Source organism: Aplidium turbinatum, chromosome 10 (genome assembly GCF_918807975.1).
Source record: "Aplidium turbinatum chromosome 10, kaAplTurb1.1, whole genome shotgun sequence".
Lineage (NCBI taxonomy): Eukaryota > Metazoa > Chordata > Ascidiacea > Aplousobranchia > Polyclinidae > Aplidium > Aplidium turbinatum.
Window position 1 is genome coordinate 14,808,793 of NC_137481.1, and position 24,447 is coordinate 14,833,239.

Consider the following 24,447-nt stretch of genomic DNA (forward strand, 5'->3'; position numbering starts at 1 on the left):
ACTTGTAGAGGCTCTTGACGCAGGGCCGGTTACCGAGACTGGCAGAGTGAAGTTTTTCGATTGTTGAAATGTTGTTACCGAGGAATTATTCCATTCACTAGGTGCCGCTGAATGGAGAGCAGTTCTTAACGTGCATTGCTCAAGCGTACACCCCGAGAGTCGAACTTGCGCCGCATGATCTTGAGCCTGGCGCGTAACCACTGAGCTAACGGGGCGGACGATGTTGCGCTGCAATGATAAAAAATCATAAAAATGCGTCTACAACTGCTACGTTTTCTTTATGACGCGCGGCAGTAGCGTTGACAAGGGGATCCAGGGCGTACTTTATGACCCGGCCCGGGATAATTGTAGGGACCCGGACTTTTTTTAAGAAAAACATGAAGAACTACAGTTTTCTTTGGATACAGTGCTTTTCCTTATAAATGTCTTGATTTGGGGCCCGAAGATCTTATTGGTACCGGGCCCAAAATATTCTCCCAACGGCCCTGACGCGCGGTGTGCTATTACAATATTACTAAAGTGGGTGAAACCGTTTTCATCGAGATAACGATATTCTCGGTGGTAACGGTGAAACGCCCAGACATGAACCGCAAACATTTTACTCGTTGGGCAGTTTAGGCGCCGATGGGCTATAGCTTAGTTTTCGTTGTGAAACGTTATCTTGGTTGCTGACCGCAACAAACATTGCTTGTTCGAAAAAGTTGTGATTACTTTCTTACGATTAATATGATAAGCAAAGTGGCATATGACATTGAAGCTGCAATGAAGTGAAAGCTATAGATAAGTTTGTTCAAAGTTAGTGCAAAATAAAACGAAATTCTTCACAAGAAAAAGATTTCGAAACAAACTTAGGCTATAAAGAAGATATATGCATTGAAAGCAATTGGAAATAGAAACAAAATTTTCGCTCAAGAAAGTTACTTTGATACAAAACAAAAAAGGCGGACTAAGGCTTATCGCTAACTTGAGTACGTTGCTCAGCTGCATCCCACCAGTGTTGAATGTCATCGATTGATTTTGTGGTTTCACAATTATTCAACTTGTTTGACAAATGTTTATCGTCTGGCCTGATTTAAAGACTATTTAAGAATTACAGGTGACATTTTCTTCCCCCGCCTTTTACTACGCTGAATATGGGGATTACCCACAGCGACAGTATAGGCCTATTAACACAACAAGACGGTTCTGATCTTCTCCGATGACGGACAATATCCCCTATTTGTTAAGCAGCCCGTTGGATTAATTATTATTATCACACCATCATCTGCAAGTTATTTTTTTAGAATCGAGTCCACCTTGCTTTTTTCTAGGTGTTGACTGTTTCAAGTAGTAAGTTTTCAAGAAAGGACTTGATATATGAAAGCAATGTTTTCGGAGTCCCAACGTCCTTGACAGTAGCTGATCCAGGGGAGACACTTAGTCACGTCTACCCCAAAAATAGAGAAAAAAACATGCACTTTGTCTCCTTTTTTGCTCTTCACTTCAGGAAATTTTTCAAAATTGCTCTGCCATGCAAAATTCGTCAAAAATAAATTATTGAAGTCCTTTTGTGTTCATGAAAAACAATGATTTAAAACATAACTTCAGTCTTAAAAGAAGAAGACATTGTATTAGGTCGCAGAGTACGCAAAAAGCGACAAAACAAGATAAAATTTGACAATATTTTCTGGTTGGCCCCCAGACCCCTTACTATAATAATATCACTTTTGTACCTTTATAGGCCACTGTTCATTGATCGCTGCTGGGTCTTTGATCACTATTTTACATGGAATTTTTGTTATCTCTTAAATTAACCGCTATAAAAGACTTGTTTGTCGAATATAAGTCTGATCGTGTTTGTTTACTACCAGGTAATTGTATTTTGACTAGCTGGTTAATAGTAAAGTAAACAAGATGAGCTTACCGAATACAGCAAAACCTGGTGGGATTCCAAATCTGGGACGCAAAGCCAGTATGTTCGAACCTTCAAGTCACAGAATGCAGCTTGGTGGAATAGAATCAAGCACTTGCACATTTGGGTGAGGATTTATTTTAGTAGAATATTGTAGCATAAAAAAAAACAAAAAACGATTTAACCCTGGGCTCAAAGTAACTTTTATCTAGGAAAATGATGTGGTCGTGGGTACTGAGGTGTAAAAAAATTTAGCCGAAACACGTTGTCTTTAATACCGAACCATTGAAAACACTTTCTTCTGGACCAGAAACGCAGTTGGTGGGAGAAACATCTCCTTTAGCTGCGTTTTTAACACTGCTTAGAAAAAAATAAGACTTTGCATGTGCTACCTGTTTCTTCATGTGTTGGAATGGGCTCATCTTCAAATCCTTCTTAAGAACTGTGAACATGGTTCCATAGGCCACTTTTGACATGTTGGGCTGTTGGCCTTGTAAGCTAACAAGAGGCCTTTGTATTGGCTATAAGTTTTGAAAGTCCGCTTCTTTGGATTAATTTCGCTGCAATGATTAAAAAATTACAAAAATGCGTCTACAACTGCTCGGTTTCCTTTATGACGCGCGGCAGTAACGTTGACAAGGAGGCGATCCTTTGCCAGTTTTTATATGGATATCTTGGGATTTCTTCGCACCTTTTCTCTGGTTGCTTTTATCAATTTTGAAGTTCTGGCGCTTCGAGGGTGACCTTGGCTAGGTCGATTTTTGACATTTCCAGTGTCTTTGTGCCTTTTGAGAGTTCTCCAGACCAACATTCTGTTAATTTTTAAGTCCTTGCAAAAATCTCTTCTTGACTTGCCCGATTTGAAGAGCTCTACAATAGCTATTCTTTTATTCAAGTTTTTATTCATGGCCTATAAAATTTAGGCCTAAAAATATAAAATCGAGAAATCTTCTATATATTAACATTGTATCGCTAAATATTGATGTTAAATGCAGTTGTTTGAAGTTGTAACGTTAATTATTGATGACCCTGTAGAATGTGCGTATTACAAAAAAACAACTTTTTTTCCAGAGAAGATCCAAGTAGCGAATTATACATCATAAAGAAGTTTGCAACGAGGTATCAAAATACGTACAAAGTGGACCCTGACACAAGGTTTGAAACGTCCAAAGTTCAGGCAATCGCCGAACAAATTTTACTGGTAATTACAATCTGAGGTTTTGTTGTCATGCAAAGTAACTCTGAAACACGACATAACTGCAATCGAAAACTATCGCCTACGTTTGGGTTCTTTATCACTGAGTCTCCTTCGAGTCAGCAGTTGACCAGTTGTGGACTGAGCAAGTGACAACTGAGCAAGCCAAAACTTGGCATGTCACAAGTCAGCAAAATCAGTTTAGAAAGCGATGACCAAGCAAGTCCGACGTGAGCATGTAAATCTCATTTGCTGACTTAACAGTAGCTGAAACGTACTTGCTGAGTTGTCGCATGCCGAGTTGTCGAACGACCTTAATCACATGCGTAAAAAAAATTCACTTGTATTAAACAAATGACTAAAAGTGATTCTGATAGTGATGTCTCTAAACTTCTGTTATGGTTTCTCGATGTCAGGAGAATTGCAAGTCATAAATTTGACTAGGATCCATGTATTGTGGGATGCAAGCAAACAAATAAAATCAGTAAATAAAAATAATCAGGTTTGGTAACTAATAGAATTTATCCGACTTTAGCTTGTAAACTTCACCTTCACAATGAACTATTTCGTCACACAATTTTTATAATTTCCAGGATCATTTGGAAGACATAGAATACAATGAAAGTGACAGTAGGAAATTAGTCAAAACTATATCGGATAAGATTTTAAAAGCAGTAAAACTTCTGGGTTACAAAAGGTGAGTTGAAATGTTTTTTTTTTGTCACTTCTTATTTGTGTCTCATTCATAGGCCTGTAATGCATGAAGTATTGTGGAATTATGCCCCGAAGCGGATCGGAGAGGGTTCATGAAACATCAAAATAGAGTAAAAAAAAGGATTTTATTTTGACAAAATAAGAACGTTTTTAACACCCTCAAGCTAAAACAACCGCTTTAAGGTGGAATCTTTTCATTCTTATTATTTATAATACAATTGGGTAAAGAGGTTACTTTTTTAAACCATAAACAGACATAACTAAGCACCAACACTACATTTAACATTATAAAAGCAAAAAGCGAACGTTTTCGGCTAGTCATAGGCTAGTGCTCTTTTTAAACCTATAGAAGAAATTTTTTAAAAGAAATAGCTTACCAAAGAATCATACAGTATCACAGCAAAAATATGGTCAAATTAAAACATTTGAGAAACTGCCTTGCTTACACAAAATGATAACTGAAAAATTACGCAGCACAACTGGTCAAGTATTTGAGAGGTAAAATTAATTGTTCAGAGAACAAATACCCAAGCAGATTACGTAAGATGAACGCAGCACAACACGAGATAGTGGCACAAACAAAGCAAAAATACGAGAAGCGCATTACGAGACAATTCAATCAAAAACAGTTAAAAGGTAGGATGCCTCGCTAGCAAATGATTACCTGTTGAGCCCTGGGTTGAAAGGTTTGATGATCAATGCATCGTGAATCTTGGTGTCGAACTCGGGCAAACACTGTAGCTAATGGATTGTCCTGTGTTTTGTTTTTTGAAATCACAGCGTAACAAAATTGCTAAAAATTTGAAGCAAAGACTCTTATCAAAAAATTTATTTCGAAACGGAGTAGGCTGGTGGTTGAAGATTAAGTGCACGGGAAGGCAAGGAAGCCAATCTTCGTGTCCATCTTCAGACATACCTTTAAGTGTCCTTTAAAAAAAAAAGCTTAGGCTAGGCCAAATGTTTTTTTTCCTGATTACTTTGGCTAAAGACCAAAATAGATGTTGTCAGTCACTTTCGATGTAGTAAGTCTGTAGGCTACAAAATATCAAGAAGCATCACTTTATGCCCTGGAGTGTGTCTCAACAAATGTAACAATTCATAAGTTACCACATTCCTGTGTCACATTTTTTAAAGCGTTGTGCTACACTGGTTCATAAAACCACCGGAAACTACTTTGCAAGTTTAGCGGGTTGACATTTCACATTGCCTTTGGATACATCTTTCCAGAGTGCAAAACCCGTCATTTTTACATTGATTCAAGGTCTGCATTGTAAAATGACTGGGTTATTTCAAACAGGAGTCGGGCACGTTTCGATTGCACACAACACACCAGCCAACATCATCCTGAGCAAAACAATTGAAATAAAAAAAAATTGTAAACTTTGTAGGGATTTTTCAACTGACGTTTCGTGACTCACTTCCCACCACTCTCATGCCATGGTCGGGATATAGTCCAGTCGTTGAAGGGTTTTACCTTGACTTAATTGGTGTAAAGCTGAAATTTTGTACATTGGTTCTTTTCATTGTGTACAATGACCAAAAAAAAAATCCCCGTGAAAATTTTTTGGTGAAAAAAAGTTATTCGCTTTTTTCGAAATTCCGCCATTTTTTTCAAAATGGCGGATGTCCAAATACTGAATTATTCAATTTTTGTGAAATTATTGTTAGTGTTGGTGCTCATTTAAAAGTAAATTTCATACTGCAAGTATTTCACATTTGCAAAGTTGTGGTCCGCCGTGATTGCCGGAGGAAGTTTACGGATACACGGAAAAAGAGTTCAGGGAAAATGCCTGCAAAGAAATTACGATCTGTGACAAGGAAATTCAAGCTTCTGAAGCCTCCAGTATACTGCGTCAAAAGGGTGCTGATGGGATTAATGCTGCCAATACTAATAGAAGGGACAACACTGTTGCGACAGCTGGTCGAAAAGTACACACAGACTGTCGTAAACGTTATAGGCCTACTAAGCCAATCGATGTACAGCTTAAGAAGAACAGATAGGAAAGTGGGTCCTGCGTCACGAGGAAACGAAGTGTTCGAATTCTTGATGGCAATTTCCACAGTAAGACTTATTGTTTGTTTTGTGGGACTCGAGTTCTCACGGATAGACCTGGCTTTAGTTTTGTTAAAACAGATGTTTTTGCAAGGACTATATTAGAGTGTTGTGAGAGACGTTCTGACGATTGGTCATGCGCCGTGAAAGGTCGTATTGAATACTACGGTAGCGATTTGCATGCTGCAGACTGTTTATACCATCATTTTTGTAGTGTTACTTTTATATATGGATTTAACGTACCCTTGCAATGCGGCGGAGTACCTGAGGCAAAACGTCGAAAATTTGGGCGACCGAAGGATGAGGAACAGGACCAGGCATCTCTAAAGATGTGTTCCCATGTTGAACAGAATGATGAAGAACAGTTAACGATATCAGACCTCAGATCTAAAATGAAGGAGTTTTTAGCAAATGATGATTGCCTTCCTTATGGATCAAAATATCTGAAGACCCAATTATAGAAATAGTGCGGTGAATCTATTTATGTAAATGAAGGTCAGGGCCTTCATTGCATTGTCACTATGAGAGAGAAGACATCCGAAATCTTCCGATCTCATTTCCTAAAAACAAGGCATGAGGATGATGAAGAGTCACAAAGGAGAGAAATAATTAAAACTGCGGCAAAGCTCATCAAAAATGGCGTTCCATCTGTTAATGATCACTATCCAAGCACAGACGCACTCAATAATAATAATAATAATCGTGTTCTATTTGCCCCCATTGCGATACCTAACATACAGTAACACTGCGATCACAGATGCGATAGCCTACAACAGACGACAGGAAGCAGCGAAGTGACATATAGGCCTAGTCTTCGAGTCAGCTGCCCCCTTTATTTTGGCTTGCCATTAGGCCTAAGTGTCTGTGCCGAGACACAGCCGCGTGCTCTGGAGCAGTGTCGAACCCACGTCCTTTCGAACGTCGCGCAGACGTTTTCACCACTCGGCTACGCAACCGACACTCAATCTCGGTCCTGCTCTAATGTAGCCCACTTGCCTGAAACTTTACAAACACTGTTGAGTTCCTTATTAGTAGGAAAAGACACAAAGCAAAATGTTGCAAGTAGGCCTATTGGCCAAGTTGTCAGACCACGAGCGGTGATTGCACCATTGCAAATTGGTCTTGCTGTTCAAGGACATCATTTGTACAGGTCGAGATTTCTTGTTGATACTTTACAGTTTACACAGTATGGGATATTGTTCTTCTTACGCAGAAGTCCTGAGGTTTGAAAAGAATGCAGCTGATTGTGTAGCGTCAGAATCCATTGTTCTAGAGAACATAGACCTACTCGAAAGTACAATGTTATTTGCAGCTGATAATGTTGATCATAATATTATCACCCTGGATGTGAAGGGGACTTTCCACGGGATGGGAATGATTGCTGCCTTGACACTGGGTCAGAAAGCAAACCGTGTGATTCCAAGGCACAACATATCACAACTCAACATCACAAAGAAGACTAGGATTGAAATCATGCAACTCCGCTTTGCCAATGAAGCGCAGAAGACATCACTGGCTGGTTATGTAGCCTACCTTTTTCTCAGGATCAAACCCTGAGCAATATTGTGAATGGTGTGGCCGAGGATGACGTTAATGTGCATGAACATAAACAAACGAAAAAATGATCGACTTGATCAGTAAAACATTTCGGGGTAGTCTAAAGGCTGCAAAGTGATCAATGCCCCAGGGGATGCTGATGTGCCGATTGTGAAGGCTACTGTTCTTAATGCAGTGTCACACTCGACAACGTTGATTGAAGACACAGTTCTGTTGGTCCTGCTTCTTCATTATGCGCAACAAGCAAACAAAGATCTATATTTCCGTTTCGACAAGGAAAATGCTGACAAAGTGTATCAAAAATGGTGATGGGTGAAGAATTATGTTCCCAATTACTTTTTCTATATGCCTACACTGGATGTGACACAACATCAAGACTCTTTGGTGTGGGTAAGAAAATCTGTGTTTCACAAGCTGGTAAAGGGGGATGCTACTCTGAAAGACTGTGCCAATTACTTCCTTCTTCCAAAGCAGGCAGCAGCATCCATTGTGAACAAAGATTGTCAAGCGATGGCTGTGATTTTTGGGGGCACGCGGACGGATTCCCTCTCGTCAGCACTACAGAGTACTAAGAAAAAAAGTAGTCTCTTCCCAATCATTTGTGACACCAGAACGCCTACCACCTGCTGAGTCATCTACAAAATTTCACCGTCTAAGGGTTTACTACCAAATAATGGTCTGGCTAGGACAGAAGAGTGATATGGAAACTTACGGGTGGGGTTGGAAACTGAAAGGCAGTCAGTTTGTGACAACAGAGTCGGACATAAATGCGGCCCCAGATTCCCTCTTATAGATTATCCACTGCAACTGCCTGTAGCACTGCCAGGTGTAGCTGTAGGCAGAATAATCTACCCTGTACCTCAGCATGTAGACAGTGCAACTTGATGCCTGTGACAATACGTACAATGAGTCATTACTGGATGAAGATGATGACCAGGACTTATTAAGCAACTGAATGTAAATGACTTAATAAGTGGTCTGCGATTCTTGTACTGCCAGTGTTTCACTATTGGTTTTGTTTCATATAAGTCTTTCCATTAAACTAATTAGTTAATTTCATTTTGAATTGTCTTATTGAATTCCTTACCTTTGAATTGTCTTATTGAATTGAATTCAAAACCTTAAACCTAGGGATAGACGCCAGAACTAGAGCTCTAGCATGAATATTAAGTGAATTATTGTCATTATACTGTTTTGGCGGCCATCTTGAAAATGACAACTTTCCGGTGCTCTGATGCTCCTAGATTTTTAATATATTATTCTTGATGAAATATACTAGAAAAAAACTTTGGAAAACCTTTTGTAGCAATTTTTTGGGGTCAAACTATATATTTACCTGACTGTAAGTGAACAAAATAATCGTTTTTGGAACAATTATACATTATCGTACCGGCAGGCTATTATATAATATTTTTCTCGGCAGCCGATTTGTAGCAAGAATTGACAGCGATAGACACGTGTTTCGCCCATGAGGCTGGGCTCATCAGTATCGCAGCGTATTCTGCTACACCGTTATGGTTGGCGAATCGCAGCTGCTCGCTGTACTAGTGAGTGCTCAGCCTTGTGCTGATAGCCGGGAAGAACGCCCCTTTCTTCACAATATAATATTTTGTTAATGTCACTTCGTTTAAAGTCAAATATAAATGTTATTGAGTACCTACTTGCTTATTAATTGTGACAATGATAATATCATATTTTAAAGAAGCCATAGTATGACGATACTTCGAAAAAATATTCAAATTTTGTTTATTCGCCAATTTGAGAAAAAAAAATGGCGGATTTTCAAAAAAGGCGGATAACTTTTTTTCACCAAAAGATTTTCACGGGGATTTTTTTTTGGTCAATGTACATAATCAACAGAAACAATGTGCAAAGTTTCAGCTTTACACCAATTAAGTCAAGGTTCGGCCCTTTTTTTCGCTTTAACGACTGGACTAATAAACAAACCTGGTTTGTCAATTGAAACGCGTGGTTTTGTGAGTGCATAAGAAGCCTACACAGTACACACGACGTCAATCAATCGATTATTTGGAACTTTTGTTTTCGAAAAAGCAGAATTGTCACCATTGAAGCTGTCACATGTAGGCAACCGAATTAGCGAGGTGGTGGCAGTTTGTAAACAACACAAGCTATAAAAACATTGAGAGTTTGTATCAGTGTTCTAACTTTTTTGTATTTTGAGTAAATAACTATTTTTGATATTACGGCACCTTTATCAGGGCCGGATTTAGCCTAAGTGCGGCCCTAGGCAGATGAGAAAAGTGCCGCCCCCCCCCAAAAAAAAAAATCTCGATGGTGATTTTCGATTTTTTGATACAACACAGGCACTTGTTCTCATTTGTCCTCAATGCCGCCATTTTTATAAAACTTCATGGAACAAAAGTTCTTTCGTAAACTAGTCTTACTTTTTGGCTTGTTTACATACTTGAAGCATCAAGGCAAGTACACAAAATAGCCTGCAACTTCTCCATCAACCTAACATTGACTAAAAACATTTTTTCTAGGCTCCTTTAAACTTATTAACAGTGAAACAAACCGAACAAAGATTAATAATAATTGCACAGACAAAGCCTAGTCTTCCATGCTAAGCGAGACAGATAACTAAAAGAAGCGATAAGCAGCACATATTATTGAAAAGCGTGAAGTACTCCCAGGGGCGATGACTTGCCGCACTGTTTATAAATGTGTGTGATGTGATAACGTATTAATTAATTGCTATATATCTGAATATATCTGTTGTGAATTATTATATTTACGTACAGTATTATCAATGTAATATATTCGTATATTTTGCCGCCCTCAATAGTTTGTCGCTCTAGGCAACTGCCTACTGATAAATATGGCCTTGACCTCTATAATGTAATGCGTCACACAAAACGGTTTACAAAAATTGCTCAAATGCATCAGGCTGGGCTGTTGAAACTTGCAAAGAAAGCGACATAACCTGGCAGGAAAATTGTTACCTTTTACACGATCGACCTTTGATCAGTTACGAAACCATATGTGACCAAACGCTGCTCACAAAAGGTCAAATGCAGGCATCGCAGTGCACACTTTGTTCACTGCAGACAGACACATGCGGTAAGCTAAGCTCAGTATTTTTAAACTCTTTTATCAAGCAACAGTTTTGTTTGTCGACCTTATGCACAATAATCTGTTCTAAAGATAACAACGACCGGCACAGTATTAGGTGCCTGGACTATTAGACTGACTTTGGGGTAGCCCATAAGCCTATCAGGGGCGCTAATACCCAAAATGCAATCAGTTTTTTCTCATCAAGCCTAGTTTTTGAGATATGGTCTCCTGTGGCATCAGGTTTTCATGTAAACTACCTAAAAAATTAGCAAGTTTTTACTTCGAGTACAGTAATCTCCATTGCCATTAGGGAACGTTCAAATATTACGTAACGCTTTTTTTCCGAATTTTTGACCCCCCCCTCCCCCATGTAACGCTTTTTTCAGTCCCCCCCTCCCCCATGTAACGCTTTTTCACTACAAATTCAGCACAAAAAACTACCATTCCGTACTCGAAAGCGTTACGTAACGATTTGCTTGAACCCCCTCCCCCCCGATGTGACGCTAACGTAACGCTTTGCATAAACCCCCCCCTCCCCCTCGAAGGCGTTACGAAATATTTGAACGTTCCCTTACTGATTAATTGACGTAGCTGCTCTGTTTCTACAGACACAAGATCATTGTGGTTGTGAACATAGGACAGATCAACAACCAGGTGGTGCGAGTTGGAAGCAGATGTTTATGGCATACTCATCATGACAACTTCGCCGGAGCTTGTTACGAAGGAAAGACACTGTGGGCCACCGCTACTATATATGGAGTTTATCAAGAATGAATTTTCTATTTTTTATAATTTAAATTGTTATTCTTAGCTTGTCGTGTAATTACCGTCTTCATTTTTGAATAAGTTATATGTGATTTACTTGCTTATAGTTGTGTTTCAGCAGTTGTTTAAGCTACTGTAGACCCACCGCAGCCACAAAGATATACGGCTACGCAAAAATATTCCACTCGAGTTCAAATCAACGAGATTTAGACTTAATTTGCTGGGGTTTTTACAAAGATTCTATTTTAAGCTGGAGGTAATAGCTTCCTGCCTAATTGGAGACCAAAAAGTTTATGTCGATCAGGAAAAAAAACAAAGAGCAACGTAATCCAAGATAGCAAAATATGTCATTTTTACATTGATTCAACGTCTGCACACATTGAATCAATGTAAAAATGACGAATTTTGCGTAGCCCACGAAGTCATAAAAACCGAGGTAAAAAACTGCCGATTAAAAACATGCGTGCCTCAACATTCAAGTAAACATTTTCAAGTTGCATTTGTTTTACTTTAAATAAAGGTATACAAACGAACAGCGAGAACTATTCGCGTCGCCTATAGAATCTCGGCGCAGTGTAGGCTAAAGATCAGTTTTTAAATTGGCTCGGAAGAAATCGGACAAGTGTGTAAAACAAGCGCTCTCATGCGGCATTCCACACATTGAACATTTTCCCGGATCCCATACCGGAAAAGCGAGCGGACAGAAAACATAAGTTTAAATAAGGGTTATGTCAGCGCAAATAGCATCAGTGGCTTGGTGTTTCCTTTGCATCTTATTCATAGAAAACGCAAAGGTAATTTTGGCCGTCAATGAACGCCAGTTTGACAAAGCAATTAAGCAGCAACAAATGAGTGATTGGAGCGAACTTAACAATCATACATACCTCCACCAGGATAACAATACATTTGCTTGTTACATTCGAATAATTCGGAATTATAACCGAAAATGGTCATTTTCTTCGCTCTGAGGAAATGGCAGGCATATCTGCAGCTCATAAGTTATTTGAAACGAGGAAAAGATTTTTCACAAAACACGTCTCTCGTAGAAATTTTGTGAAACACAAGAGTAGAACAACCCAGAAAACACACTTTCAGTCTACCAGTGAATTCATGTCTGCACAATCAGAAGTTGCAATGCTAAATTAACTAACACATCAAATGAATGTGACAACACCACGGTACAAAGTAATTGTCAGAATCTAATAACACTTCAACAAAAGACGATACAGCAGAAGTTGATGGAAAGAAAACTTGGAACGTTAGAATTACATTCGTTTACGTTTCTTACTCATCACGAGCAGACAAAACTAATAATTCAACTAAACGAAAAAATAATGTGACGACATAACCGAACACTGTTTGCGCGACAAGCTTCCGTCTGAAAAAGTGGACGGTTATTTTTTCTTCTTGCATTTGATCACATTCCGTACTACAGTAGTTTACAAAGATGCTGTAACAGGGCATATAAAAAATGGCCATGGCTGAAAGCAATATAGCAAAAAGAACTTGTCCGAGTTTATTTTTCGAACAAGCAAGCAGTGCATAATATTGTATACTAGAGAAAATCAATAGTTTATGGCAATGACGAAGCCTGGTGGTTGGCAGTGAAGTCATTTCAAAGCATGCAGAACAATTTTATTTCTCTGCCAGGAACGACAGCATTGTAGGTCATCAATGATCAAGGAATTGCACGAAAATCAATTCAATCTAGAAAAGAGGTGTTTTCAAAAAGACACGTTTCACTTGCTTAGCATTGATCAAAGTTTTAACGACATATAAAAGTAACAAGTAGCCTATTCGACACTCATCGTAGGTTACGGATTTGACTGGGTTGGTTGAACTTTGGCATTGTTTGAATCAGCGCACGTGGTTGAGTCGTTCGTGTTGTTGCTGTCACCGCAAGTTGTTTCTCCTTCTTCGTCGGCTGACTTTGAGCTGATGCCATTATCACATTGCTGTTGTTGCTCATTGGTGTCCTCTAGCGAACTTTTCTTCGAACCTGCAACTTCCTCAAGGTGGACATTTTGGTCTTGATCTTTGTTGACGTTGCTCGAATCAGCGTTCGTAGCATGGTTCTCACTTTTTTTCTCTTCAAGTTGCTTTTGGTGAAGTACTCGATATTCTAAAGCCCGAAAGATTTGTTCCGCGTCGTTGATGGTACACTGCGAGTAAATACATGAAACCGGGTTTATACCGTATTCACTTCACACAATGGCCAACAGTGTCAGCACATGGACTTGCGACATCATTTCTCAGGTTTGTACTTTCGAACCACACTGTAGGCACTGTCATTTGCTACTTCACTAGAAGGTTTGCACAGATTATTTCCAATGAAGCGTTTCTCGAAACCGTTGAAGTGTAAAAAACTGAGGTCACAAAAACAACAGCCAAGAAAAGTACCTGTTACAAACGTGTAGCATACTTTGCGTAAATAAACGGAATACAAGTGATGTTTTTATGACTAAAATTATTGTTTTGTTGCGAAGAACTCAACTTACTGTAATCAAAAAGACTCCGATGTCCCCTTCCTCTGTTTGAGCGGTTATGCGAATAGATTTCTTATTCGCCCGTTCCACAGCCATTTGCGCCCAGATCTTAGTGTTCAGAGCCAAGCGAAAACTCCCATGTGCTCTAATGACTGAACACAACTAGTTGTAGTGAGTGGTTGCGCAATTCGAACCTGAGTTGCTTTGAAAGTGACAACATTTAACGCGCCATAATTTACCATCAAAAAATTAACTCAGAAAAAGTTTACAAGTTTATAAATTAAAACAAATTAAATAAATTGTTTTTGTTTCTTGAACTGTTAGAGAGCTATGCGTGAAGCTACATAGCCCCTTAACAGATTTCCCTGCAGAGATACCTCGAAATCGACTGTAGCTTACAGCCCTACACAACGTTTGAATATTAATCATAATTACCGAGTCTGGATTGAAAATTTAGCTTATCTTCAGAAGTCTTTCCATCGTTCAAGCGCAGGTTTCCCACAGCTCGCTCCACCCAAGTTTGTGTCGATGCTTCAAATTGATGAAGTTTACATGGCATCTAAGAAAGACGTTCCAACATGTCGACACACAAAGAAAAATTAAGAAATTTCAAAAATTGCTTTCGTCGTTGTAAAAGTAAGCAATGGAAAGATAGGACCTACTTGGAGGACATTCTTTTCATCTTCTTCACCAGTGCTCACATCCACCTCAGGCATCACATGCTTGGTCTGGGATGCGAGGAAGTGGGCAGCTGCGTCTTCTTTTAAGCCTTGCAGCTGTTTCTTTTCAGAACCGGATAACGATGAGTTTTGGATCTTATCACTGGAAAAGCCACTATGGTCGGAGAAGGAGGAATCAACTGTGCCACTTCCAGAAGCTAAAATAAAATGATTTATTAATTAATTAGTAAATTTTTTGTATTAAAATTGTTCGTACGCGACAAAAGTCGAACCTACGACCTGTGATGTTTGGTCACAAAACAGCACTTTGCAAAACAGCACAAAACAGCATAACAAAGATGATTGCAAACAAGTTTACCCAGCAGGAGCGAGCTCAAAGCCTTGCAACATCAAGATCCATTTCAATAGGTGCAAGTTTTATTCAGAACAAAATTGATAAGCGAAGTCTAAAAATTGGCTTCCATAATACTTAGTGGTATTCGAGCAATAATAAATAAAGCTTTGGTAGAGAGTTTGCTTTGTTGAACCATAGAGAAATAAAACATAGTAACTTTAGCGGGTTTAGCATACTTTATTTCACACAAAATATAACATAATTAAATAAAATAAACTCAAACGTGTCGAAAACGTTTGAGTTTATTTAATTTAATTATGTTATACTTTGTGTGAAATAAAGTATGCTAAACCCGCTAAAGTTACTATATTTTATTTCTCTATGGTTCAATAATAAATAGCAATCAACTCGAGTTCTTACGAGAAAGGAACAACGATGGCGCCGAAACAGCATTAGAGGATACCTGCAAAATAAAAAAAAATTCAGATGAAGTAATTTTTAAAATGTAATTCATGTTAACTGTTGGCAATTTACGCATTAAGCCAAGATTGTACAAAACTTTGTAACCCTTGAGGTGATAAATACCAGCAAAGCCAAATAACCGACTGTTTGCGGAAAAAGCAAGATAATTCAACAATACCTTGGCTCTGTCAGAAAAATTCTGCCCGAAAACAAATCCAGAAGTTCCAGGCTTTCCGTCACCGCCGTCCTTGCTGGAAGGTTTCGTGTCGCTGTTAACCTGAAAGAAAAGTTATAAAAGTTGATGAAATTCATCGGTGTCATCATATCTGAGTAGCTCCATGAAGGGCGAACTAACGTATTGTTCCCACTTGTCAATCATAACAACTTGATACAAAGCAGTAGCGTGTAAACTGGGGCAATTCGTGTATACACGGCAAGCCTGAAAAGTCATGTTAACGCTTTTGAAGTTGCTGCTCATACAACCTTTGCACCTGTGTTGATACGACTCAACAATGTGCAACAGCTCAAACGGTCAATCGATGCACAGATTAATATTGTGGGCTGTGGCAACCTAGTATTCTTGTATTCGCATAGTTCACTTGTATTCGCACAAATTGGTTTACCCTGGAAAATCGTTACAAACGAATATATCTTGTTGGGAAGACTCACAGTAGCTCTATCTTCCATTTTGTTTCCAAAGACAAAGCTGCTGGTGGACTTGTCGCTGGGAGAGGTCATTTGCCGAGTCTTCGACGTACTTCCAGCCTCATCCTGAATCCAAGACAAACTCGTTTTAAATTAAAAATCAACTACAGGTCACTAACATCTCAAAACAGACAGCTGGAGCCAACAAAAGCAGAAGAGTACTAAAAAAAAGTCCAGGTAATAAAACATGAGCGAAATTTTGGAAAATTGAACCTTGCATCACATTAGCTAAGAAACGTCAATAACACTGAAACCCGGCAGGTGTACGGTATATTTATCATCAGTTAAACTGTATGAAGATTTAACACGACAAGATATACACGCAGCCGTTACCTTGTCATTGGTTTCTCCAGAAGTTGAACTGTGTGGTAGTTCTTTTTCAGAGACACAATTTTCGTTCACTTTGAATGGACTTTTTTCAGTGCTCTGTAACCAATCTTTTGTCTTTGGTTGATTGTTCTGAAAACATTGCATTTCCACGTCAGCAGTGCTATCATACCGGTTAACAAGTAACTGTCCTATTAGTTTTTTCTTGCAAAGTATCTGCACAACTGCTTCGTCAGATGGCACGACAGGCCAAGCTAAAGCTCAATGCTTATTGCCTGTGTAGTGTGTATGTCCGGAGTCGAAGTCGCTAAAAAAGGCCGACTTCGAATTGATACAACACGATGAACAATAAAATTTTTGTTTCAATCTTTTTCAAAATATGTAGTGTACTAGTGTTTCTTGTTCACTGTATTGCGCACAAAACCTTTATCAGAAAATAGAAGTGTTTGTTCTTGTCAGTTTTTGTGAAAGTCGCCGTTTCAGTTTCGATTGCAACTGAAGTGCAATTAAATTGGTAAATGAAAAAGCACAAAAATTAAAAAAAAATCTGGCAAAACTAAAACTGAAGTGGTATATTTTTTCGCCTGATTCCACGCCTGGTTATGCATTGTATTCAAATACTTAAAATGGCGGCAACTGCGTCCAACATGATGGGGAAGAGAGTAACTCATCAAATCATTTGGCAAAACCGTGTGGTAACTACACTATCATAGCTATTCCGTCAAAAGAAGTATATAACTTTTATCACAGATTACTTATATCGGTAAGTTTATCTATAAAGATAATTAATCAAAGAAAAATATGATAACTGCGTTGTTAACATACGATTCCAGTAAAGCAAACAGAATTTGTTCTTACAAAAGATTGAACATGTTTTTGCAAATCGCAATAAGGTATTAATTATTTTTAGGGAATCAGTTATTATTAAAATTTATGAATGACTACAGAACAGACAGTCCTGTGACCTTGGTCCCTCATAATAAATTTAAAAAAACAAAAACGTACGGAATCTTCTTTATTTTCTCGTTCTTCATTTAAGTCCTTGTCAGACATCTTCAGAAACGGATTGCTTTTCGAAACAAATTGTTTAGAATTATCCACGATGTCCATTCGATCAACAGCTGGTAAAATGTACTTATAAAAATTAATTGAACTCCTGACTTGAGTTGGTCAAGTGGGGAACTCAATTACCGGTGATTTCTACAACAAAGTACTTTTCTTGTATCAGGATGGCATGAATGTACATAAAAGTAAGTTGGTTAGCGTATGACTTCGTGAACGAAGAAGCTTCAAGATCAAGCGGTTCTGGTTAGACTCTTGGGGTGTGCGCTTGAGCACATGTTGACTGCTCTCCATTCAGCAGCATCTTATCAATAGAATGATTCCCCAGCAACAACACTTCAACAATCAAAAAATTCACTCTGTCAATTTCAGTGACCTGGCCTGCGTCAGTGGTTCAAAGCCTCTTCAACAAGTATGCGACTGCCTGCTCTCGAAGAAGCTTTTCCAGTCCGAGGATAAGGTTCAATCAACAACATACACATAACATTAAAACACAAATCTCATTCATTTGAAACTAAAAATTATGCTTCTCATAAACAGTAGAGTGTCAACTTTAACAAGTTTTGAAAACTCAATTATAGAAAATGTCTGACTATGCGACTGCGTAGCTAGCAGAAGTTGCTCTTTGCTTTAATGGTTCACATCATCTCAATGTTAGCAAACATTGAAACGATGTAAAAAACAGTAACATTTACTAGTTGAGTAGTGAATCACCTGAAGATGAGGTTGGAAAGGTTGACGGAGCTGACAGTTTGGGTGCTTGCAAGAACTTGCATTTGGAAATGTTTTCTGTTGAATTTAAATATACAGTATTGTAGGAAATCGATTTCCTCATTGTTTAGTCATCGCAAATAAAAACTTTAAACTAACACTGAACCCTAAAAACCAGGTCTACACAAGCAATCCAACCAACAAAAGCAAACAAAAGTAGGCAACCTAAGTTTAAATTCTAGATACATTCTCAATTCTAAAATAATCCACTCATAAATCTGTAGACCTGTTTTACTAAATACTATACCATGCAACCAATCAAGGTAATTTAACAAGCATACTTAAAAGAAAAACATCTCAATCATATCTAAGAAAAACAATTTACAACTTTAACAATGACTGAAAATTCAGTCTCAATCACTTAATTCACAAATGAAATCAAAAATGCATAGTGTTACAACTAAAGTTTCCAAGATTAAACATCTTACTGCCTGTAGGGGATTATGAAAACATTCTATAAAAAGATATTATGATACTGTACCTTTTTTTGATTTCATAATTGGTTTAGTTTGCCCATGAATCAATGTAGGAGGGTGGAGTTGGAATGCTGGACGTTTCTCATTTGCTTTGCCACCTTCTGATTCCTCACCACCTGATGCAATCATTGTAGTATAATTGCGTTTTATGACACGAGTTGTGTTGTTTTTGCTTTCATCTTGTAATTTGGCTTCTGCAATCCATTAAAATAACATAAACTGACAGATAAACTTTTGTACTACAAACAACATTACCAAATTGCAAAAGTTGTAAATCAATTCGCTAAAACACATGCAGGCCTCAGGGGCGCCGGAACGATTTTTGACTGGGGGTGCAGGATTATGAAAAAGGCCAATTTTTTTAAAAAGTTTTTATGATAAGATATAGCGATAATACTCACCTATCAGCTCATTATCGAGTAATGATACAAGTATCTGGTATACAAAGAACAATGGCACAGAAGGGCATCATGCTATGTTATAATGATGTAACCTACTGTGATAGAGAATTTTATGCTGTGGATATTATTTTGAGGCAAAAATGAAAGATTATAATTAGGCTAAAAGCGAATAGCAGAAATTGTTATATTGCAAAATGTGCAGTACCTTACATGACCTTAAAAGAGCACTATTGCCCCCTGCCCCTCATCCACAGAAAAATTGAGGGCAAGGGAGCATCCGCCCCCTCTTCCAGTGCCCCTGACAAGCTCCCTATATTTTATTGATTGTGGCAATCTGTATCCAGGATTGAGAAAGCTTCTTTCTTAACATAATTCTAGCAGTTTTGTATCCTTGCAGAGAAATTGAACCATTGACCCAGGCCTGGACACCAATATTGACAGAAGTTTATGCTTGCTGTTGTCTAAAAATGAATCCACCCACTAGGTGTTGCTAAATCATGATTTGTCCTTGAAATGCAATGCTCAAGCACACACATTGAGAGTCAAACCAGCGTAACTTGATTTTAATATTTCTTAGTTCACTAATGTCAGGTACCGGCTCTCAATCAACAGAGAGAAGGGCAGATGATGGCAAATGATGCTGTGTGGTATGAGATAATACTAAAATATTTGACGGCACTGATAAAAGTGGTACAACCATTATTATTTATTGTCGTATCCAGGCTTATGCCCGGTGATTGAAGATTTAGATTAAGTAGACGGGAAGGCAAGGAAGCCAATCTTCGTGACCACCTTCAGGCATGCCTTTAAGTGTCTTACCAAAGACACAGCCGCATGCTCTTCAGTCTTCAGCGGTGTCGAAGCGACGCCCTTTCGAACGTGGTTCCAGGGCTCTCACCATTCGGCAAAGCAGCTCTGACAAACCATACAGCCATTGATGAAATAGTTAGTTTCTTAACAATACACTTGAAAAAAGAGAAAAGACACCATTTCCTATTGGTGCATTGTTAAGAAAAAAATCCCAATGCCCACGCAAAAAAAATTGCAGCTTCAACATGATTAACAGTAATATGTTGGATTTCTGCTCTTGTACTGAATGTGGGGTTATACGGTAGCCTACCTATATTCCTATTGGTGCATGGTTAAGAAAAAAATCCCAATGCCCACGCAAAAAAAATTGCAGCTTCAACATGATTAACAGTAATATGTTGGATTTCTGCTCTTGTACTGAATGTGGGGTTATACGGTACCTATATTGAAATAAACTTGATTGAAATGCACCCATGCCTGCGTCTCAAAACGATAACAGTATGTAGTTGAAAATTGATTGTATTAATTTCCATTCTGATAACTTACCAGAGGTCGGAGAAGCACCGCCAGTACTAACATTGGACAGATTTGCCATGTTACACGTCAAACATCATCGCAATTGCAAACACAACAAAACAACTAAACATTCAAGCAAAAGCAACTGACGAAACTTTAGTTATTTAGTATCATTGAAAGTGTTGCCAAACTCGTCCAGGCAAGTTTCCATTTGCCACTTCAAAATTCCCCAATTGCAATTTTATTTACTTGCTCCTTTCAATCGCAAGTTGTTTTGAAGTGTAGTTTCACTCAACTTTGCGGTAATGCCTGAAAAAATTAAAAGGTTGTCATCTCGTTTTTGACGGTGCTTTTTGAGTAATTTTATTGTGAACTTGCAAGAAAAACGGGTCTTTGCTTTTTTTATTAGCGATTTTGAAAAATTTCCTGCTTTAGTTTTTCGGCTCTTTCTTTTCGAAACTTCCAAATTTCCCAAAATTATTTTTTTGACCCCAACAATTTTGAAATATCCCCGTAAGAAGAATAAAAATATTCTTTTGAGAGAATTTTGTACTTTTTTGTTGTTGAAATTCTGTCCGCTTTGTGTTTATCTATTTATAACTTCAAAATTCGCCATTTACAATGCGTGCGTGCGAGATTCTATAGGATGCTTTAGCTTTAAATATTTCTCCTCAAAGCTTTTGATAGGTTATTCTCTGATAGTTTCACATACTTGTAGAGGCTTTTTACGGAGTGGCCGGTTACTGAGATTCAGTGACGTGCGGTGAGGTTCCTAGATGGTGAGGCATTACTTTTTTCAAGTCACTTTTACAATAAAATTTTTTAACAACAAAAACGGTGTCAGAACTTACTAATCAAAAAAATTAGCAGCATGCTTTCACATTTATTAAAAATAAACATTATCACTAGATATTGAAAATAAGAGACGGGAAAGCAGAAAAGGCAATTTTTAAAGCATAGCCACACAGCCACTTCTTTTTTTAGTAAGCCTACCAATCTCTTTGAAAGTTGCAAGTTATTTTTTTTTTGTTCAGTCGTCTGATGCAAACCTTATAAATTTGAAACAGATCTTCCTTTATTTATGACTTCAACTTTGGATTGAAAGTTTAGTTTTTAAAAATCTCTCAGATTTGATACTAAATTTTCCTCCATTTTATTTACATTTTATAAGAAACAATCCTTTACGCTGCAAGAAGTCACATACCACGTAGGCTCGCGGGCACTCCAGCTTGACGAAAAAGGTTTCATAGCTGTGACGTCACATTTGAGGCGTGCCTCAAATTGTAGCTAAATCGTTCATGATGATTTCTGGCGACTTTGCGAAAGAAAAAGGCACGCATAGTGCAGTGTATGGAAGTTTTCTGATCTGAAGTGAGGCAAAGCTGGCGTTGCCTCTCCTTGCGTATTTCAACGATTTTGACCACATGAACGCTCAATAGGAATATCGCCACAGAAACAGAAACAAATTAAAGCACAGTTTGGGTGTAGAAACGTAAAATTTGGGGGAAAGGGGGCACGACTACAGCAATTCACACAAACTAAAGCACCTAAAAACGTGCAATATTTACTACTTTTTAACAAAAAATATTTATTCTGTGATAACCATTTCTTTGATATAACTTTTGCTTTGCCAGATGTTGGCAGGTGAGGCACTGCCTCACCTGCCTCCCCTGACTGCACGTCCCTGCTGAGATTGCCAGAGTAAAGTTTCCGATTGTTGCAAATGTTGTTGCTGGGGAATTATTCCATCCATAAGATGCCGCTAAATAGTTAGTTTAGTTGGTTTTGAATTTTTATCTTCGGACTGATAAAGCCTTGATAGGTTATTCCTGGTAGTTTCGCATACTTGTAGAGGCTCTTAACGCAGGCCCGGTCACCGAAATTGGCAGAGTGACGTTTTCCGATTGTTGAAGTGTTGTTGCTGGGGAATTATTCCATTCACTAGGTGCCGCTTAATGGAGAACAGTCCTGAAATGCGTTGCTCAAGCGCAAACCCCGAGAGTTGAACCAGCGCCGCGTGATCTTGAGCCGGGTACGTAACCACTGAACTAATGGGGCGGACATGGAGTGAAAGCAGTTCTTAACGTGCGTTGCTCAAACGCACACCTCGAAAGCCGAACCAGCGCCGTGTGATCTTAATTCAATAGGCTACAGCTCGGACATCGGAAGTGCTTTTATTAGCAAACTTGATTCAAGGTTGAATCGGCTCATTCGATGCATAATGTTTTTCCGCTGCTTTCAGCTATCTTGTGCACCGCTCTTTTAGTTAGGCCTATAGCCAGGCGCGGATTTATGGGGGGGGGCCCAGGGGGCCCGGGCCTCCCCCGAAATTTTGTGAAAAATTGTATGTTTCCGCATCAAATGGTTTGATATGCTTCTAAACAGCTGATATTAGTCCCTCGGCATCACAATTGATGAAAATGGTTGTTTTAATGTCTATTTTATAGCATATCGTATATGTCGTAGTATCATTGTTCATATCTGTTTAGCTTTTTCTTTCTTTTTAATTGATTTTCAAATTTTCTGGCTCCCCCCCGAAAAAAACTCTTAGATTCGCGCCTGCCTATGGCCTACCTTGTGTTATCCCAATGAACACGCACTAAAAAATCATCATTGTCGACAGTTACGCGCCGCAGTTTACAATCCTTACTTTATTTTAAGTTTTTTAAATAAAAATTGTTTTCAGTGCCTTTTTGATTGTGAGTTAGCTTATTTGTGCCATTTTACGATTGACGAGTAGCTTTACTGATTCTACAAGTTACTAAAAACCCAAAACCAACCAACCATTAATAGCCTACCGATTTAAAAATAATAATTTTGTCAATGTACGATAAATTTTTAGCTTTTTGCCGTTTTTGGTCATTGTTGCCGAATTTTTGCGTTTTTGATGGATGCAAGATGAAGCAATTTTGTGAGTTGTGCAAGGCTTGGTGCGTTGCGTTTTGAAATGGCTTCGCTTGTGGTAAGATATTTTGTGGGGTTTTCTTTACCTGCCATACTCTTCTTTGCGATGAACTAAACGCATCAAGATGTGTTTCCCCTACGATCATCAACACTCTTGACAACGTAGTTTACTATGGCCGATCATCATAGAAAAATCTACATGTTAAGTAAACCTTGAAAGTATCCGTTTTCGATCTATATATAGATATGTAGTTTGTATAAATGTTGTTTTTTACTGTTTTTTTTTTCTTTCATCTTAAATTTTTCTGAAGGTGTTGAGACTGTGCCAAAGCTTTTCTGCTTCATAAGTTTTTTCGGTTTCAAGGCATGTTTTTAGGCTCGCGTTTTGTCGCTTTTACATTTCCTAGATCTTTGCTTTTTTGACATGTATTTTTTTTTCGTCGCAATGATGGTAAAAAATAAAAACAACTGAACTGAACTCCAATATGACTATGAGTGCGAGACCTTATATTAAAAAAATAAATAAATAGGATTGCATGACGTATTTCGAGTGACATGCGGTGACTATAATCTCAAAAACTATATTTACCATACGCGGTAACTATAATATTTTTTTTAATGCAGTCTTTTTGTTTTGTTCAAGTCTCAAGCTGGGTTTTTTTTGGTCATTTATCGGTCATTGACCGATTTTTTAGCAAAATGTCCGAAAAAAAAAAATTAATTCGGTCAAACTGTCCGAAAAAATGTATAGGCCTAGTCAATTGACTATATGATAGTATATGACCAAAATAAATAAAATTGACCGAATTTTTTCAAGTCATTTCGGACAAATGATTGAAAAGTCTTAACGAAAAAAAACCCAGGTCTCAAGACTTAATTTCACTTTTTACACTGCATTGAGGAGGGTAGTTAAGTGGACAATGCAAAACGTACATGCCAACATGTAAAACGTAACAGGTACCGGTAGGCTATATGGTCTCGCGCTAATGGGAACATACGGTACAATGCAAGCTGCCATAATAGTAAAACATGGTCTTTGCCATGAAAATTTGGGGACTCTTGGATTACATAATAGGGTGTGACAGCCGCCCCAACCTTTTTAGAATTTGCCTACCTTTTTTTTGGTGGTGAGGTTTTACCTGTATAAGATTCCTGTAAAGTTTCAAACAAATTGGTCAAGGTTTAGAGGTGGCCCGTGGCCACTAAAGTTTTTGGGGGGTGCGCGATGTATTTTTAGGGGTGCTTTTGCTATATCTCGGCTCC

At 38.3% G+C, this 24,447-nt stretch overlaps 2 protein-coding genes across 2 annotated transcripts; one reads left to right on the plus strand and one right to left on the minus strand.

Annotated features, from left to right (window-relative positions):
* Positions 1–1,798: 1,798 nt before the first annotated feature.
* On the plus strand, positions 1,799–11,346 carry LOC145778654 (dynein light chain Tctex-type 5-like). Its single transcript, XM_082590190.1, has 4 exons — positions 1,799–2,018; positions 2,963–3,092; positions 3,680–3,783; positions 11,094–11,346. The coding sequence occupies exons 1-4, from the start codon at positions 1,894–1,896 to the stop codon at positions 11,257–11,259; spliced, it is 525 nt and encodes a 174-aa protein (XP_082446316.1). The 5' UTR covers positions 1,799–1,893; the 3' UTR covers positions 11,260–11,346.
* Positions 11,347–11,469: 123 nt separating this feature from the next.
* On the minus strand, positions 11,470–20,421 carry LOC145778653 (ran-binding protein 3-like). The gene is made up of 12 exons (XM_082590189.1): positions 20,311–20,421; positions 18,559–18,747; positions 18,021–18,095; positions 17,250–17,365; positions 16,251–16,376; positions 15,882–15,983; positions 15,391–15,489; positions 15,171–15,213; positions 14,399–14,613; positions 14,172–14,295; positions 13,749–13,888; positions 11,470–13,412 (listed from the first exon to the last, which is right to left on the minus strand). Exons 1-12 carry the CDS (start codon positions 20,357–20,359, stop codon positions 13,065–13,067), a joined length of 1,626 nt encoding a protein of 541 aa, XP_082446315.1. The 5' UTR covers positions 20,360–20,421; the 3' UTR covers positions 11,470–13,064.
* Between the last annotated feature and the right edge of the window lie 4,026 nt (positions 20,422–24,447).

Coding starts and splice junctions, on each gene's coding strand:
- LOC145778654 (XM_082590190.1), top strand. CDS start 1,894: ATGAGCTTACCGAATACAGCAAAACCTGGTGGGATTCCAAATCTGGGA. Junction 2,019..2,962: donor TCAAGCACTTGCACATTTGG/GTGAGGATTTAT, acceptor CTTTTTTTCCAG/AGAAGATCCAAGTAGCGAAT. Junction 3,093..3,679: donor TCGCCGAACAAATTTTACTG/GTAATTACAATC, acceptor TATAATTTCCAG/GATCATTTGGAAGACATAGA.
- LOC145778653 (XM_082590189.1), bottom strand. CDS start 20,359: ATGGCAAATCTGTCCAATGTTAGTACTGGCGGTGCTTCTCCGACCTCT. Junction 18,096..18,558: donor AATTATGAAATCAAAAAAAG/GTACAGTATCAT, acceptor TAAATTCAACAG/AAAACATTTCCAAATGCAAG. Junction 14,296..14,398: donor ATGAAAAGAATGTCCTCCAA/GTAGGTCCTATC, acceptor CGTCTTTCTTAG/ATGCCATGTAAACTTCATCA.